Here is a 17,890-nt window from a genome sequence, read left to right as displayed (position 1 = left end):
GTATATAAATTCTGTACAATTCTCGAAGATCTCTCCAAGATCAGAGGTGCATGGTCAGAAATAACAATAGCATCGTATGTGCAAAATTTAATCGTAGGCAAGAAATTAATTATCTATAAAGAAATTATTAATTCTTGAGTAGCAATGATGTACTGGTGAGTAGAAAGAATATGTTCTTGAGTTTGGGTTTAAAAACCTCCAGGGGTCTGATAGGTTGTGATCAGTTATAAACCTTGTAATTATCTTTGCAGTGTTAGGACTTCTATCACGGGGGGGATGACATCTATCTTAGAGAGGATTTAAAACACAATTAAAGTCCCCAGCCATTATAAGTTTATGAGTGTTCACATTGGGAATGGATGCAAATAAATTTTGTATAAATTCCTGATCATCGACATTAGGTGCATAAGCATTTATCAAAATCATTTTACAGTTCGATAAGTTGCCCATGACCATCACGTATCTCCCTTCAGGATCCAATACTACATCTGATGCTACAAATGACACTGTTCTGTGTATAAGAATTCCCACACCTCTAGTTTTCTTTGTAAAGCTGGAATGGAACATTTGGCCAGTCCAGTCTTTTTGCAGCCGGAACTGATCCTTGCTTAGTAAGTGGGTCTCCTGTAAAAATACTCTTTTAGTGTTTAAACCTGTTAGGTGAGAGAGTACTTTCTTTTTTTTTAATTCGTGATTCAGGTCTTTAACATTCCAGCTCACAAAGTTAAGAGTCCCATCATGGAGACATTGATTCTGATCTGATTTTGATGTCATTTTATAGTCTTAACTGGAAGTGAGACAGCTTTAACCTTAATTTCCTATTTCCCCAAGAGTTATTGCCATGCAGCTTATTGTTACATTGGTAGTTATAATTATAAAGATTAAAAGGATAGATTAGATATAGATATAGCCTGCTTCTTTCTCTCCCCCCCTTAATAATGGGTACATTTTTGTTAAGTAATTGCATAGCTGTACAGTATGCTATGGAAGAGTTAGTATGTGCCTCTTCGGGATGCTCATGTCACATCATACTACAGTAGGCCTGTATGTTAAAACCTGCACACCTTTTTATTATTTTTGGTCATATTATATTTATGGAATTGCAGTACATGCTTAATTTTTAGTTGCTTTTATTTTCACCAGTAAGGGGTAATTCACATGTACAAAATGCAGAAAGGTGAGACATTATAAGTGGTAATACAGAAAGTTCCAATATCATGTAAACAGAGCATATTACCAGTGAGTCATAAAAACCTGATTACAGAATGCAGATGAGTTGGTGCTGGCCCCCTTCCAGAATCTACTGTCTGAAGTTCATTTTTCTCTAGTATTACTGAAGGTGCCATTGGGTGATTATACAGGTTCCTCTATTAAACTAAATTAAACCTACCAAATAAATAAAATGGGTCTGAAAAGCAAACACATTTGGCCAAATTCCTAAAATGGATTAACTGTAAACAAAAAGTGTAGTGTAAAGAATTTTCTTTACTCGGTTCATCATTGTACTATATATAAAAGGTTTTATGTAAAATGAATTTTGATTGCTTAAATACAATCCATGTTTGACAGTATCATAGTAGTTTTACCCATTTTATAGCACAGTTAATAGAAATGATTATTTTTTTAATATGGGAAAGAACCTATATGCAATTAGTTTAGTTTACTGTTATAATTTCAGTTAAATGGAATTTAATTTGCTCAAGATTCCTGAAAATAAAATTACTTATATTCTTCATAAGATTATGTATCCCATAGGTTGTGGGTAATCTGGTATTTAAAATCTTACTAGACCTAAGTCATTTACCAAACAGTTTGAGAGTAAATAGAAGATAACAAGTTCCAATGTTTTCCCTATTAGCTACACCACTGTAATGGACAACATGGATACATTTCTCTTTTAGTGTAGGAGCCTGAATCCAAGCCTGTCAAAAGAAAAAATTAAATTGAAATCTTAAATCACAGTATTAGTATCACTGGATTCTAGAGACATGCTAGTGGTATAAAGTCATCCCTGATTGTATTTGAACATGTTCAAGTTAGTTTTACAAGTGAACATTTGAATATATTTACTCATGGCCATTGGACACTGACAGAATTTTAACTATTTTGGCTCTGTACTCCACCACAATGGATGTGAAATAAAGCACTCATTATGTGATTGAGGTGTAGACTTTCAGCTTTAATTTAAGGGGTTTACCAAAAATACTGTATCACATTTAGGAATGACAGCCATTTTTCTGCATAGTGCCTGCACCACACCCCCCATTTCCAGGAGCTAACATATGTATAGACATTTGACTGAATGATCCTCTGTAGCCAGGTGGAAGCAATTTCCTCATTATTTCATTTACTGTTAATCAGGTAAAAGGTCTGGAATTCATTCCAAGTGTGGAATTTGCATTTGGAAACTGTCACTGTGAGCTCTCAGTATGACATCCAAAGAGCTCTCCATGCAAATAAACAGTTCATCATTAGGCTGAGAAAACAAAACAAACCGTTTAGAGAGATGGCAGAAAAACGAGGAGTGGTCAAATAAATCATTTGGTACATTCTTAAAAAGAAAGAACACACTGGTGAAGTCAGCAACACCAGAAGGCCTGGAAAACCACAGAAGACAACTGTGCTGGATGATTGCAAAATTATGTCCTTGATGATGAAGAACCTCTTCACAACATTTAGCCAAACCAAATTGCCAAAGTCTGCAATCAAGAGAAGACTTCATGAAAGTAAAGACAGAGGATTTACCACAAGGTACAAACTACTCTTTAACCTCAAGCATAGAAAGGGCAGATTAGTCTTTGCCAGAAAACATTTTTTAAAAGCTTGTCCAGTTCTAGAACAATTTTTCTTGAACAAAGGAAACTAAGATCAATATATACAAGAATGTTGGAAAGAGAAGAGCAAGAAGAAGAGAGGAATACCACATCATCTGTGAAACATGGTGGAGGCAGTTTTATGTCATGATCATGCATGGCTGTGACTATATAACTGCTGGTGGAAGTAGCAGGATTAATTCTGAAGTGTATAGGACAACACTTCACGGTACATATGGACAAACTTTCTGATGTAAATGATATCTTTAGAGAGTAATACTGTACCACAGCAAACAATATAAACAGATCTCGCATTACTCCCGTCATATCAAGTAATTAATTCATATGTTCATGACAGGCAAAATGCATGCATTGTTTCCCTAAAATATTGTTAAAAATATTAATATAACAGGTAGTAAGTGCATATTAGTCAAAAAGACAAGCTTAAGGTGACAGCTTTAAAAAAATACAGTATCTTAAGGGAAGTAAGCCACATGATCTGAATGGTATCCTCTTCTATCCTAAATGTCTACAGACCCATGCAGTGCTCTTTCTCAGTTTAAGACATAACTGTTCTAGCATTTTCTGCCCACTGTTCAATCTGTGCTACAAAGAGTGCCAACAATAATGAAACATTTGTTGTTTATTTTTTATTTATTTATTTATTTTTTATTTGTTCCTACAGTTGGATTCCTGGTATGTTATTTTAAATGGTGCAATTGAAATTACCCATCTGGATGGAAGGGCTGAAACACTTTGTATGGGAAACAGCTTTGGGATTTCTCCATCTCTGGATAAGCAGTATATGAATGGGGTTGTCCGGACAAAAGTAGACGACTGCCAGGTGAGGGTGTATACACACACACATATATATATAATTTTTTTTTCTTTTTAACATGCTTTTACATATTTATGGCTTCTTTACTTTTGTATTGAATATTAAAATAAGCTACAAACTTTAAAAAAATACACTTAGATTCATTTTGTGTATGAGTTTATGGTGCTTTGCGTTTTGCTATATAGTTATGCTATATATGGATGCTATCCAGTGTCCTGAGACAAAGACTGGACTCCTCCAGTACTGTGTCTCTTTGGACAATCCTCGTGTACCACTTGTTTGACTTTGTGTCGAATGAGCAGTTGCTCATTTAGTTCCAAGTGAGGCACATTACCTGCATTGTGAAGGAGCGTCAGTTACGGCACTTGGCCATGTGGCATGATTTCCTGAGGGTGATCCAGCTCACAGGATCCTTATTATTGAGGACCCGAGCAGCTCGTCCAGGCCAAGGGGATGCCCATGTAACACCTGGTTGCGGCAGATAGATGTCTCAGGTTGGGATTGGACTGTGCGTCTGCCTGGGGGGTTGCCAACCAGGATCCCAAGCTGTTTTGTCTTGTAGTGGGTGTGGCAACATGCTGTATCTGAGCATGCTCCCTGACCTGACCTGTGGTTATTATTAAATTTATTATTCACTCAGTCTCATGTGAACTCTTGGAAATTTGTATTGTTATATCATTTTTTGTGTATTAAACTTTGATTTTAATAGACCATGAAACATCATAGCCTTCTGCTAATTACATATAAATGAGGATTGCCCCTAACCCTACCACATTTTCAATCTTTTAAAATAATTTCTTTATAGTCTCATATTCCTATCAACCTCTCATCCCACTGATTCTGTGTGCAGCCTATCTTTGTTGTTGTACTTCTTTTACACCATCAATATGTCCAAATTTTAATCCTTGAAGAGGTTGTGCATTTGATAATGACTAAAAATATTATTATTGCTATATTTTTATTGTGTAAAGGAAAACTATAAAAAAAATATCTTGTACAGAACTTGACGATTTAAGCAAAATAAGAAGGAAGGATTAACTTTTGCTTAGTTTGAAAATAAAATGAGAACTGTTTCTTAATATGGAGATGTTCCAGTAATCAGGAAGTGTTTCAGTATTATGGTCAGCAAGTCCACAACATTGTTTATGTATGTGTTTTGCTTCTCCTTTTAACACTATGCATAGTTCGGATCACTTATTTTGTAATTAACCTAACAGTTATGTTGCTTTTTTATTCATTTTTATGTTGCTATTAAACTATATTTAAAAATTTAAATTGGTACAAGATAAGTTAAACCACAAGCTTCTTCTCAATGCAAAAGAAACATGACTGTATGGTATTACTGCACGAGCACCCAATGGTGGTATGCAGCAATGTCTTTATGCATTACCAGTTCATAAAATATCCTCACATTGTTGTGGATCAGTTTGTTTGTATAGCTCAGCAAGATTACTGGCGTATTTTGAACCATGTGGAGAAGAATACACACAAAGTGGAGGAAGAAGGTGAAATTGTGATGGTGAAAGAACACAGAGAACTGGACCGCAGTGGAACAAGAAAAGGACACATTGTCATTAAGGTAATGTGCTATTCTTCATTCTTGGGATAAAGTTATTTTCCCCTTCCAAAAGTAAAGATTGTAAGTTTAATTAATTATCCTTTGACAGTTGGAAGGCTGTGCATTTTTGTTGTATGAAATGGATTTTTATTCTTTTTTGTCATATATTAAGACTAGTTAAAAGATACATTTTGCATTCTATCTGCTGTCAAGATAATTTCGATTTTTTTTAAATTTTTCATATCTCTGTTATATAAAGCTTGTGTCTAGATTACTGTCTTTTTCTATCTGTTTCATTTTCATCACTGTCCTAACACTTTGCTTCAGTCTCTGTGTGTGTTTGTACACATATAGAGGTATATGTGTGTCGTAATATGCCTCTGTGCTGAAGTGGGTACACTTTTAAAATACAATTTCTGATCCTCAGTATGTTTGTGGTAATGTGTACATGTATTATAAATTTTCATAAATTTAAGGATTTGAAAGCATTGTACTTGTAACTTTGTTACACATTATGAAAGCTTTGAAAGAACAGTTTACTTCTTCTTTCACCTTACACATTTACAGGAGAAATATTTATTTGTTAACTGTGCTTTTTCATAGCAGCTAACAGTTAGTTTTCAGAAGTATGTATGATGAATATACTGCTTTAGGCAACTACCTATAATAAAGACAAATATTTGATGCATTTTAATCATTAAAACTAATGAACAAAACAGTATGCATCTCATATGCAATAAAGAGAAATTGAAGTCAAAAGCAATAGTTTTTTTAGTGGCTTTTCTGTATTATGACAATTCTTTTAATCAAATTGAGTTGTAAAAATATTTATATTTTTTAAGTGTAGATATCTGTTAATCCATATATCTGTCCATTTTATGAATTTGCTGTTTTTACTATTGGGTTGCAAGAAGCTGTAACATATTTCTGCAGAAATAGGTACAAGTTAGATATCAGCGCTATACAGTCCATCACAGAGCACACTGGCGTACACATTCATAATCCTGTGTGGCCAATAGGGTTCTAAGTCTCACAGTTTGCCTACTGTAATCTAAATTCCCTCAGTCTAACTTGGGCTGACTTACAAAATGTTGAAAATAACTGTCACTTTCAAAACCACCTTCATGAATAGAACTTTGGAAGTTACACTTAGTTATACAGTCTATTTAGTTATTTGAAGTAAAATATTAGCTGTAAGGAGCTGTAGTTTTTAAGTGCTGTAAATAAATTTCTCGGCCAAAGGAAACAAGCTGTGACAAATCTAAAAGATGTCCTTAATCATCCACTTATTCTTCTAAACCGGAAGTTCTCATTACTATGACAGTGAGCAAAAATATATGCTTCTAGATGGAGAACAAAGTGAAATGATAATGTGGTGCTGGAATGGATTTCTGTCATTGTTCACAATTCTTTTTACTATACTGAGATTTGTATTACAGTGTTCTAAGTGATCATCTTCTTCTAATGAGTGTAATTTTTTGCATGCATAATATAGTTTTGTTAATAGAGAAAAATATGTATTATGTTTAGGGAACTCCAGAACGTCTCATCTTGCACTTAGTGGAAGAACACTCTGTTGTGGACTCCACATATATTGAAGATTTTCTACTTACATATAGAACTTTCATCTCATGCCCCATGGAAGTTGGAAAAAAATTGCTGGAGTGGTTCATTGATGAGGATCTCAGGGATAAGGTCAGTTAAATAGTGTTAATTTTCTGTTAATAACTTTTATTAATTATGTTGTGATCCTTTTACACCCACATTCACAGTGGGTCTGATGTTGAGTTGCCAGTTACTTTTATTTACATGTGGAGAGAAAACTCATGTACACAATGGGAGAAAATGTGAACTCCTGCACACCTCAGTTGGAAGCAGGATTCAAACCCTGAGTCTTTGAGGCAGCAGCATAAACTACAGTGCTTCTGTGCCCCATAGGTCTCAGGAACCATCTGTTCTTATTTTTGATTGGATAGCTGCTTTTTTCACCAATAAACTGAACACCTTTTCCTTTTCAAGTGCAGACTGCTTTGTAGAACCTCCTTTTCAGTTAAAGGAGATGGTCAAGACTTGGCTCTCTTTTATCTAAACTCCTGTTAACAAGCACACTGTAAGGGTGATAGACAGTTCTTGTTTAGATGAATTTCAGATAATCTATGGACAAAAACAGATTAATCAAAAAAGGTAAAGCAGTGGTAATTTTGTATATTGTCTCAGCCACCTGTTGCACACAACTATGGTCATTCTACACAGATTAAACACTGAAGAAATAGCTTGTGATTGGTTAAAGATGTTATATTAACTTGCTTTTTTGAAGGTAGTCCGACACTTAACCATGTGTTGTTAATTCCAGGCTTTCTCTGATATACATTTAGGGTACTACTTGTCTTTACATGTTAAGAGCATTCATAAGCTGCTTTATGAGAAGATCTGTTTTCAAGAAACCTCGTCAAATTTATGCAAAGGTTTCACTTTTCTCAAATGTCATTAAAGCATTAATGTTTTAAATATGCATTTTAATGCATTTATGCATATATGCACACAGAGCATACATTCAATAAGCAAACTGTTAGGAACACCAAATAAAAAAAACAAAATATAAACTTCACTAACTTCAAGAGAACAGGCATCTACTCTATTATCTGCCCACTACTACTGTAGCAATTAAGCACATTGTAGGTTGTGAAGTTGTATGTGTTGTGATTTGTTCATGGTTACATATGTCAGTAAGATGAAGTGAAAACAATAGCATGCCATTTTCTGCAATCAGTGGATCACTTAAAGCACTACTCTCCTGACTACAATTTGAGGATTTGCTGACCTTACACAAAAGGGTTACTTAGTACAACCAGATAAACTGCTCACTAAGCTTGTTGTCTTGTACTTCAGTAGCAATTTGAATCTCAACTGAAACTTTACAAGCTTTACATACTCACATAAAAGAGGCAAAGTCATTTTAATATTCTAATATTAAATTATTATTCTATAATCATGATTCACACCTCCAAATCACTTTTGTTATTCTTTGCCTCATACAGTATGCATAATTAATTTGAATACCCTCTCTAAATTAAGTATATAAGATGTGTGCTCTCATATGAGCTATTGATTTTAATTGTACCTGGTACCAAATATCTCCAGGATATTTTAATTGTAATGTAGCTTGCCCAGTAGTTGAGTGCATATATTAACTCTGTTACAGAAGTGGCAGCATATTTCTATAGATGTATCTTGTCATAACATATTGTATATTGAAGTCTATGAGTTGTAATAGGATTAATACAGTATAATACACACTTAATGTATTTAGTTGCTTTCTGTTTTCAGAAAAAGATTATCTTAAATATCTTTTTGCATAGATTGTGACAAAAATCAACAGAGACATTGCTTTTCTCTTAAAATGTGTACCTGAAGTTCATGTTTAGAAAATAAATTAGAAAGGTGAGACGTAACAAGTTATAACTAAGAAAATTACCACAACACATAAATGCAGCAAATTGCCTATATATATAGCAGAGTGGCCATGCGGCACATGCGTGTGGGTGCCGTTCTCATTCCCTACCACTTTCGCTAATCATTCTTGAGGCAGATTGAAGACTTAAGTGCCAGCTTAAGTGAAAAATTAAAGAAAACGTACTAAGTAATTGCAACACAAAAACTAACTTAATCAGTTTTAACGTTAAAAGATGCCGATGAAAGAAGAGAAGCAGCGGGTCGCTAGTGTGGAGGAAAAAAGAGCTGCTCTGGAAGCAGCAAGCACATCAACCTCTGAGCAAACGAATGCTAAACAGAGAAAGAGTCTGAAAACTATCAAGTCAAGTGTACTCACTGCACGTTATCGTGCAGTATGCCGTTACTGGTATTTGTGTGTGTGTGTGTGTATGTGTGTGTATATATATATATATATAAAGATAAATGTATATATATATATATATAAAGATAAATGCTTGATGACTGAGCCTAAAAATTTTAATACTGCCACCATCTATAGACAGAAACACATTTTGCATTTAATAAGTCTAGGGAGCATGCATGACTCAACCACATGCTATACTGCTTCATGAGTCATTTATATGAGATTTACTGTTCCTGCCTTGCGCCCTGTGTTGGCTGGGATTGGCCCCTGCAGACCCTCCGTGACCCTGTGTTAGGCTATAGCAGGTTGTACAATGACTGACTGACTGTAAATAGTTTTTTAATTGCAAATGTATTGGTTCAAGTGACATTCTTAGTATACTGTGTGACTGAAATCAAGCCGATGCTTAAAGGTGACTTCTTCATTTTTGATTTTAGGTAACACGAATTGTGTTGTTGTGGGTTAATAATCACTTTAACGATTTTGAAGGGGATCCTTTAATGACCCAGTTCCTTGAAGAGTTTGAGAATAATCTAGAAACAACGGTGAGAATTTTTAGTACTATTTAAGCAAAACAAAAAAGCAGTAATGCTCTGTTATTGTTTTTGAAAACACTTTCTCAGGTTTCAGAATTTAACTTCTTAGAGTAAAGTTTTGTTTTTGTTTAATTTCACTGTTCTGTAGAAGATCTGTTATGTGTTGGTCCAACTGGTCTCTTGAAATCGAAAAATGTAAATTGTAGACAAGCCCTACCTTTATACTATTTCAAAGCTTGCTCAAAAGATATTTTTGAAATCTAATCAAGGGTTCTAAACATGCAAGCTTTATCTTGTATTTGGATCCAGAGAGGTCTTAGTATAGTAAATTTGGGCACTATTGATATATACTGTATGTGTATACTGTATATAATATAATATGATATATAAAATAAAACTGATGTGGCAGCTCCTAAAAAATGGTACATGTTGTGCACCTGTCAGACATGATAACCTTTTTATCACTGTCTAATTTTGAAAATCGCCTCATTTTAATCTATAATCCTGTCAAGTCTTTAATTTATTTTTTAAGTTCTGATCTTTAATCCAATAATATTCATAGTGTCATTCATTTGTTAATAGTCCATAAGTTTTAAGAAATATCTTTTAAAATGCTGAGTGAATCAATTTCCCAATGTTTAATTCTGTAATTTGTTAACTCTAGGATTAACTAGCACTTTTTGTGGGGTGATTCTTTTAATTAGAAACTTGAGATATATACAGTAAATGCAATGACATTCACGTTCCTTAACTTTCTCTTTCAGAAAATGAAAGGACACCTCAGACTTTTAAATATAGCATGTGCAGCAAAGGCAAAGTGGAGACAGACCACATTGCTAAAGTCGTCTAGGGAGTCCCCTTTGCACTTTAGCCTCCTTGGTGGTAGTGAAAGAGGATTTGGCATTTTCATTGAGGCTGTGGACCCAGGAAGTAAGGCAGCTGAGGCTGGTCTTAAAAGAGGTGACCAGGTAGGATTTGTACTCAACAACTTATTTTCAAAAACATTTTTTATTAGTATTATTACAAATAATTGTACAATTATTCGTAATTTGTATCCAAATAATATGTATTTTTTTGTTGCAGCTTCCAGCACAATTATTGTATTATTTAAAATATGGTTGACTTTCTTTAAATTTTCAGCCTATTCTGGGAATGCATAGTATGAAATGTGAGGAAAGATTGATTGATCTAAACTTTCTCAATTTGTGCAACTGGAAGGAATAAATGAAGTAAATTATAAAAGGACATAGATACAAACTAGTGTTGGATTGGTACTAAAATTTTGACTATGATAGTGATCCCGGTTTTCAGATCTCAGTACAAAAAACAACTCCAAAATAAATTACGGATAACTCGACCCCCCTCATCTTACTCCAGCCTCTCTGGTGTGCTGCACAATTGCTTGCCTCCCTGGTGCATTGTGCCACACAATGCCTCTCTTCCCTCCTTATAACATTTAAGTACAGTCAAAGCATTGGGGTGGGGAGTTTGGATTTACAATGTGAAGTCCAGCATGTGTCAAAGCAATTTTCCCCTGTGAAGCTCTGTTCACAAGTGTGTACTTTTTGCTGCATTTTTCCAAAGCTATAATAATGAGTGTCTAAGGTAGAGGAATGTGTATGAGGGATTTGAGAGTAAAGCTGACATTTACTTTCAGTACCAAAAATCCCGAAATGCTGGTACCATAACGGTACACTGCACGACCCTGACACTATTAATTCAAGAACACTGGAGAAACTAGTTAAAGATAAATGGTTTTGTAAAAATGTTAGTATTTCTTCACATAGAAAACTATAGATACTGTATTTGTACTGTAACAATTTACTAAGTAGTATAATTGAAAATAACAGCCTGAGAACAATCAAATCTCACCTCAGTAATATTCTGTTAACTTTAGAAAAACAGGAAGTAGTGAGCCTCAGTATGTCAGGTAAACACTGCATAAACATTGCTGTGTATTTAAAAAAATATAAAAATTGTGGAAATAGAAATCTTTCTGAATGCAGTTTTTCAGTTGGGATGCTGTTTAACCCAATAGCTCTTAGTTCTTGTCTGCTTATTACGTGTGTGTCAATGTGTATTGCATTTGTGGTGCATTTCATTACTGCACATGTTTGGTTGGGGATAAAATTAAAATGTAGAAATTGTTTGAAAACATTGCAACTTTCTCTTTTTTCAGATAATGGAAATAAATGGTCAAAATTTTGAAAATATTTCTTACTCTAAAGCTATTGAGATATTGAGAAATAACACACATCTTTCCATTGCGGTGAAAACAAATATATTTGGTGAGTATAAAAGATAATTTAATTCACTAGATTTCATTAAGCTGTGTATAAGAAAATAAAGATTCTTTGTTTTTAGTCAGGCTCTCACCTGATTGATATTATTTTCAATAAATTAGCCATTGATAACTGAATTAGCATATTTACGTTTTTGTGCTAAATGGACATTTTCGAGTGTTAGTATGTTTCAGAACTGGGGCACTGGGAAAATTGTGTGTTTGATGTCTAAAAAACAAGACCACACTAGATTAGAAATACCAGGACCATTTCATGGTGCAAGGGGGAAACACATACAAGGAGGCTTGCTGCCAGATATCTAGTGGCACGTTACCAATACAGCTGTGTGAGTTCAACCTGAAAAAAAATTATATTAAAAAACTATAAAGTTTTATAAAGTTTTTTTTAAACTATAAAGTAATATGTTTTGGACCATCCACATGTCTGAGTATAAACCTGAACAAACTAAGCAAACCTTAACTATGAAAGATGGCTGCAGTGGCATGGAACACCATTTAATTAGGGGAAAAAAGGCCTAGAGTTTGAGTAAGAGATGTTGGCTAAATATAGAGTGACTAACCTGTATGAACAGCATTACCTGTGGGCCCAACAAATGTCATAAGATTTAGTCTTTCTCCTAGAATTTTGTTTATTCATAAGAAAGTACTCAGGTGTTTGTAGGGATACCTAAAATCACCAAGCTGGAGCATATACATATGGAGTTTGCACCAGTGAATGAGAAGGCTGCCCCAAATATAAATTCTAGATAGAAAGAGAAAGAGTTTAGCTGTGATTTGCATGTGCGAGTATGCCTGTTAGGTTATGGTTCTGGATAGGGCATCACCTACTGACTAGGTAGTCCAACTTGTAGACTTTTATCACTCACATGAGGAACAGTGCCAATATATTGAATGTATAAATGGTAGTAATAGCCCATCTGATCAGAATCTTAGTGACGAGCTTTACTAGATGTCTATGGTGGTCTTAGATTATCCATAATTAAAATCATGTTCAAACAAGGTTGATTGTTAAGTATAATTTTTCTCATTGCACCATAAGCAAAAGATTAATGATTGTGTTTCTAATTATAAAAACTGATGAAAGGCCATATATTATGAACATTTGAGTGAAAAAAGGTGCTGAACATTAACATTTACACTACCTTGTGCTAACTGGGCCCGTGGAATGAAGAATGGTGTTGGCATTACCAAAATGTTAGTGTCCTGGGAACGCTTATTGGATATTTTTGTGTTGGCTTGTTTAAGCTCATTCTGCAAAAGAGTCTGTTCCATATCTTAGTGAAAACTGAGGATCTTAAGTCTGAATTGGTTATGTTCAAGACCTCATTACGATCTGCTGGAAAGAGCCGTGGTTAAATGGTATTGTAGTGAGAATAAAGGAAGTAAACATGTATAAGAACAAGTCTGCCTAGACTTACCTAATATGCACTGTAGTGTAAAAGAGACAAAGATGGCAGTAGCTTTTATGGACACCTAACTCTGTTTTGTGAAGAGCCTAGTGAGGAGATTGAATTTAAAATGGCCTTAAATGGACATTCCACCTGAGATAACAGTGTTTTTGATGGACAACAGCAAACATTGAAAATGTCCATGAAAAAATATTGCTTTTGCTGCATATTCACATCATTCAGTTATATAACTGTAACCACTAGGGGATGCCAAAGAACCCCAAACCACAGACAAATAAAGCAAAAAAAATAAAGGATTTCTATTCCTTTCCCAGGTATATCATCACAATCCTCACAATAACAAGCCACAATTATACAATAAATAAACACCAATCAGACAGTTTTCCCTCCTTTTCTCCTATGCTGAGTGTTGTCCCCTGCCTCCCGCTCTGATTTGTCCATGTGTGGCAGCAGACTTCCTTTTATGCTGGACCAGGGAATGCTTCTGGAGCTGCGCCACGTCTTCCAGAAAGCACTTCTGGGCCATAATGAAAGTAGGGAGGTTGTCCCATGACCCGCTCTCTATCGATCCTAAGGGACCCCTACAGGGCTGCACTACTGGACTCCATCGTCGTAGCACCCCGTGGGTGTCCTGACTGGGTTCTCATACAAGGACCTCTGCCACCTGGCGCATGGGTGATGAATCCACTCCCAAATTCTGGCTTCTGCTGGTCCATCCATTATTTTTTAACGGCCGAGTACAGAGTTATCTTTCTGCCCATCTGGCCAATCTGCCCTTGTGCCTCTTCTCCAGGTGATAACCCATGCTCATCCCTGACCATTATTCCTGTTCTTTTCCCACAGTCCATAAATGCAATACACAATAATTTTTTGGTTTGTTTACACAGGATCTTTTAAATTGAAGACCCTCCTTTCCCCATCATTCACTGGTCAAGCATCTTGTCTTTAATTCAAAAGCCCAATTACTGCTATATGTAGTGCTACAACATAAACACTATTCCAAACAATTTTTAAACATTGCACTACTTATTCACAAAGTTAGTTATGTCTGCATCACCAAATTATTATCCACCTGCATGAAAAACAATGTAAACTGAAGTGAAGCTCAGCCTGACTGGGTTGAGTGAGGTGGTTTTATTTGACCTTAAAGGAGTTGTTTGTTTGTTTTTCTTTTGTTTTTGAGCTTTTTGCTTTGTCATGATCCCACTGTCCTTAATTTAAGTAGGTTTTATGTGTATACAAATATTTCTCTACTCGTGTTTACTTTAAAGTTTTTGAAGGAATACTAATCTTTTTTTTTATTTTACCCACAACATGACTTTTGCATTATCTTTTAAATCACAGAGATAAAAAATATACATTTCTAATGATAAATAAGAATATTAATGTAATTTTATTTTAATATATTTAAACTGTATCATCATATGTAGTTGCATTATCATGAAATACAATGTACTGTGCCTAAAAGGAAAATGCATTAATATCTCTTGAATTAGGCCATCACAGGATATAAACTAACCTACTGTATATTCTACTTGACATAACGTAAATGATATTTAAGAGTGATTCTGCATTGTGCAATCAATTGCAGACTAAATCTAAATCTCAATTTCTAAGATAATCCCACAATAAATAAAGTTTTTAAAAGAAAGTCAGAACCAAGTAGGGTATAAAATGATAAGTGCAAACTGATGCAACAAAGTCAGTACCCCAAGGAAGCTCAGTAATTTTGTTTAATGCTTGTGAAGAAAAACCAACAGGTCCACGTCCAAAACTTAAGAAGGACAGATATAGATATTCAAGTATGTGGAGGAAGGATACTGGATTTTGCTCTGCCTGTTCATTCAGCTCTCAGAGATAGAAATTGGCAACTATTATGAGGTTCATCCAAGTTGACAGAAACTTCTTTAAAGGTTTAAATACCTGCATCTTTTTCTGTTGCTCTTGAGTTGCTGCTTAAGTTAAATAATTTTTTTTGTTTGGTTTTTTATCTTGATATATGAAAAATAATCATCATAATTTTCATTCTACTTTTCCCTGGCGAGGGCCAAGTTAATATTTGTTCTAATGCTTACTTTATAGTAATAGTTTACTGCAGTTAAACTTTAATAACTTTATTTAATTTGTAAGTTTGGTTAGTTACTAATATCTCTTATTACTTTCAGTATTTAAAGAGCTACTGAGCAGAATAACAAGTGAGAAGAACAATGGAGGTGCACATATACCCAAAATCCAGGAAAAGAAAGGCAATCGCTATTCCATTCCAGATCTTCCTGTAGATATGGAGCAGATGTTTCCTACTGAAAAGGGAAATAAGAAAATCAAAGCAAACACAGTATCTGGAGGAAGGAATAAAATTAGAAAAATCTTAGATAAGACGCGTTTTAGCATCTTGCCACCAAAGCCGTTCAGGTAAGTACACATCATATCACAACTTGCTGAACAAATTCTTTGGATAAAGAGTTATTTTTTTACTCGTAGCAAAATGCAAATGAATGTCTTTCAGACTGAAAATAAAGTATCCCAGCAAGAGATACATATTTATCTTTAGATTTTATTACAACATTTTGTGCACACTACAGGACAATGTATCTCCCTTAAACTGTAAACAAGTATACCAAAGTTGAAGTGTTTCAGAATTTCTTCTGTAAAATTTCTTTCCATACTTTGGTGTTTTCAGATATGAGGAGAACATTTAAAACCCTTAGTTAGTTTGTTTCACTCCAGATTTCATTTTCGTAGTACATAGTTTTAGGGACGAAACCCATTCATTTCATTGCATTCTACCCAATACTGCTACCATGTGTTTTGTAACAACTCTCCTTGTCTCATGTCATCTTCGTAATGTCTGCTCTAATTTTTGAGTGCTACTGCCACACACTACTGCACAGCTTTAAATGTATGTAGTATTAATAACACAAAATTTTCTAAGCACTCCTGTTCTGTAGTATAATATCTTTTAGTTTGCACACCTATTACTTTGCATTGATGACATCTCCTCCTTAGGCTACAAAGGTACTAACTGTTTTCAGCTAACCATATTTTTATTGTTGAGATCAACTGATTTGTTTATCTGTGCCATAGCAGCACTAAGAGCATTTGAGCTATATTTCAGTCCCAGGTGGGAGATAAGCTAAGGTGTGCTCTAAGGGAGATCCTGGTCTCAGTTAAAACAGTTTTAATGAGGGTAAAGTTAATGCTGTGGTAAATCTTGTGTTTTGTTTTTCGATTTTAAAAAAGCCATTATGACATTGTTTAAGTAGCCTACATAAGCAGATAAGCATGCTTCTAGATAAATTTTAAAAAGGGACAGTAGTGCTTCAGCCTACTAATTAATCACTTAAAACTGAAAATGATGTCTGCCATAATGTTATACAGTAGTTAGACTTTCCTGTCTCAGAGGGAATTTTGTTCACAGGAGAAATATACAAATATAAAATACTGGTTCTTAAATAAAATAATTCAAGTGAAAAGAAGTGATATCTATTGTTGTAACCAAAAACACATACTTAGGATTTATACAGATAAGAATAATGAATAGTGATAGTACACTGTACTAATTTAGAGTTCATCAGGGGTCTATAGCCTCAAGAAAACAGAACACCTTAAACACTGGCAATAAGAGTTTATAAGTCTATTGCTTTTTGAGTTTTTGTGAATCCAGATCAAAAAACTGAATCAAAATCCATATGGCAGCTTTATCATTCTCTAGTAAAGGTTTCAAAAATGTTTGTTTCAAAATCCTGCTAATAAATACTTGCCATTTGGAGCTGAGTGCTTGTGCCTGGTTGTGGTATGTGTGCATTGCTGCATGTGAGGCATCCTAATTGGTTATTCTGTAAGTAGCTCATTTGCTATACATACAGAAAAGATACTGCTATTAAATATTTAAATGTTTACAGTTGCAATCTATTTTCATACCTTATATTTTTAGTATAATATGTAAAATTTGTTTCACATTCCCCAAATCACTTTAACTGTTTATTGTTACAAGCAAAAACTTACACAATGTCAAATAGTGGCAATAAGAAGAAATCAGCAATATCAAAAACCATGACACAGAGAGGGGGGCTTGTGTAGAGGCATTATTAGAATGACCAGTTTCTTTAACAAAAGTTTAAGTATGACATCAAAAAAAGCTTTCTCAAAGATTGTGTTGTTCTTGTTGAAAGTGTGTTTCAAAATAGCAAATTCTGAGAGGTTTGATGAATCAATTACAATGGCATGTATCTATACTTTCATTGAACTATTTTTAAGCCAGGTGCAAAGTATAATACCAAATATAGTAACAAAAATTCTGATTCATTTAATCAAAAAACTTCATCATTATCTTTGTACAGCATATCTTGAGTCTGCCACAGTTATTTAAATCATTTGAATAAACCATATGTTTTTAAAACAGTTTAACCAGTTATACTTTTTGTGTTAAAAATAATCAGCAATAATTTAAATTAAAAAATATATATACAAATACTGTATTATTTTTCCTCACTGGAAAGCTACTTAATGCATGCTGTACATAGGAAGAAACAGAATTTATAAAAATATTTTACTCACAGATGTGTTTGGGGGGTATAA

At 34.3% G+C, this 17,890-nt stretch overlaps 1 protein-coding gene across 11 annotated transcripts in view; it reads left to right on the top strand.

Annotated features, from left to right (window-relative positions):
* The window catches only part of rapgef6 (Rap guanine nucleotide exchange factor (GEF) 6), a 373,961-nt gene that overhangs the window by 308,348 nt on the left and 47,723 nt on the right, over positions 1 to 17,890 (top strand). For all 11 annotated transcript variants that reach the window (XM_039775454.1, XM_039775462.1, XM_039775459.1 and 8 more), the window contains 7 exons: positions 3,499 to 3,657; positions 5,078 to 5,230; positions 6,740 to 6,904; positions 9,503 to 9,610; positions 10,366 to 10,569; positions 11,781 to 11,889; positions 15,478 to 15,724. In XM_039775454.1, the coding sequence (XP_039631388.1) occupies positions 3,499 to 3,657; positions 5,078 to 5,230; positions 6,740 to 6,904; positions 9,503 to 9,610; positions 10,366 to 10,569; positions 11,781 to 11,889; positions 15,478 to 15,724 (1,145 nt within the window). The remainder of the gene's footprint in view (positions 1 to 3,498; positions 3,658 to 5,077; positions 5,231 to 6,739; positions 6,905 to 9,502; positions 9,611 to 10,365; positions 10,570 to 11,780; positions 11,890 to 15,477; positions 15,725 to 17,890) is intronic.

This window comes from Polypterus senegalus, chromosome 13, assembly GCF_016835505.1.
Source record: "Polypterus senegalus isolate Bchr_013 chromosome 13, ASM1683550v1, whole genome shotgun sequence".
In the NCBI taxonomy this organism is placed as follows: Eukaryota; Metazoa; Chordata; class Cladistia; order Polypteriformes; family Polypteridae; genus Polypterus; species Polypterus senegalus.
Note: the sequence above shows the minus strand (reverse complement) of the source record. Positions and strands in the feature narration are given on the sequence as shown.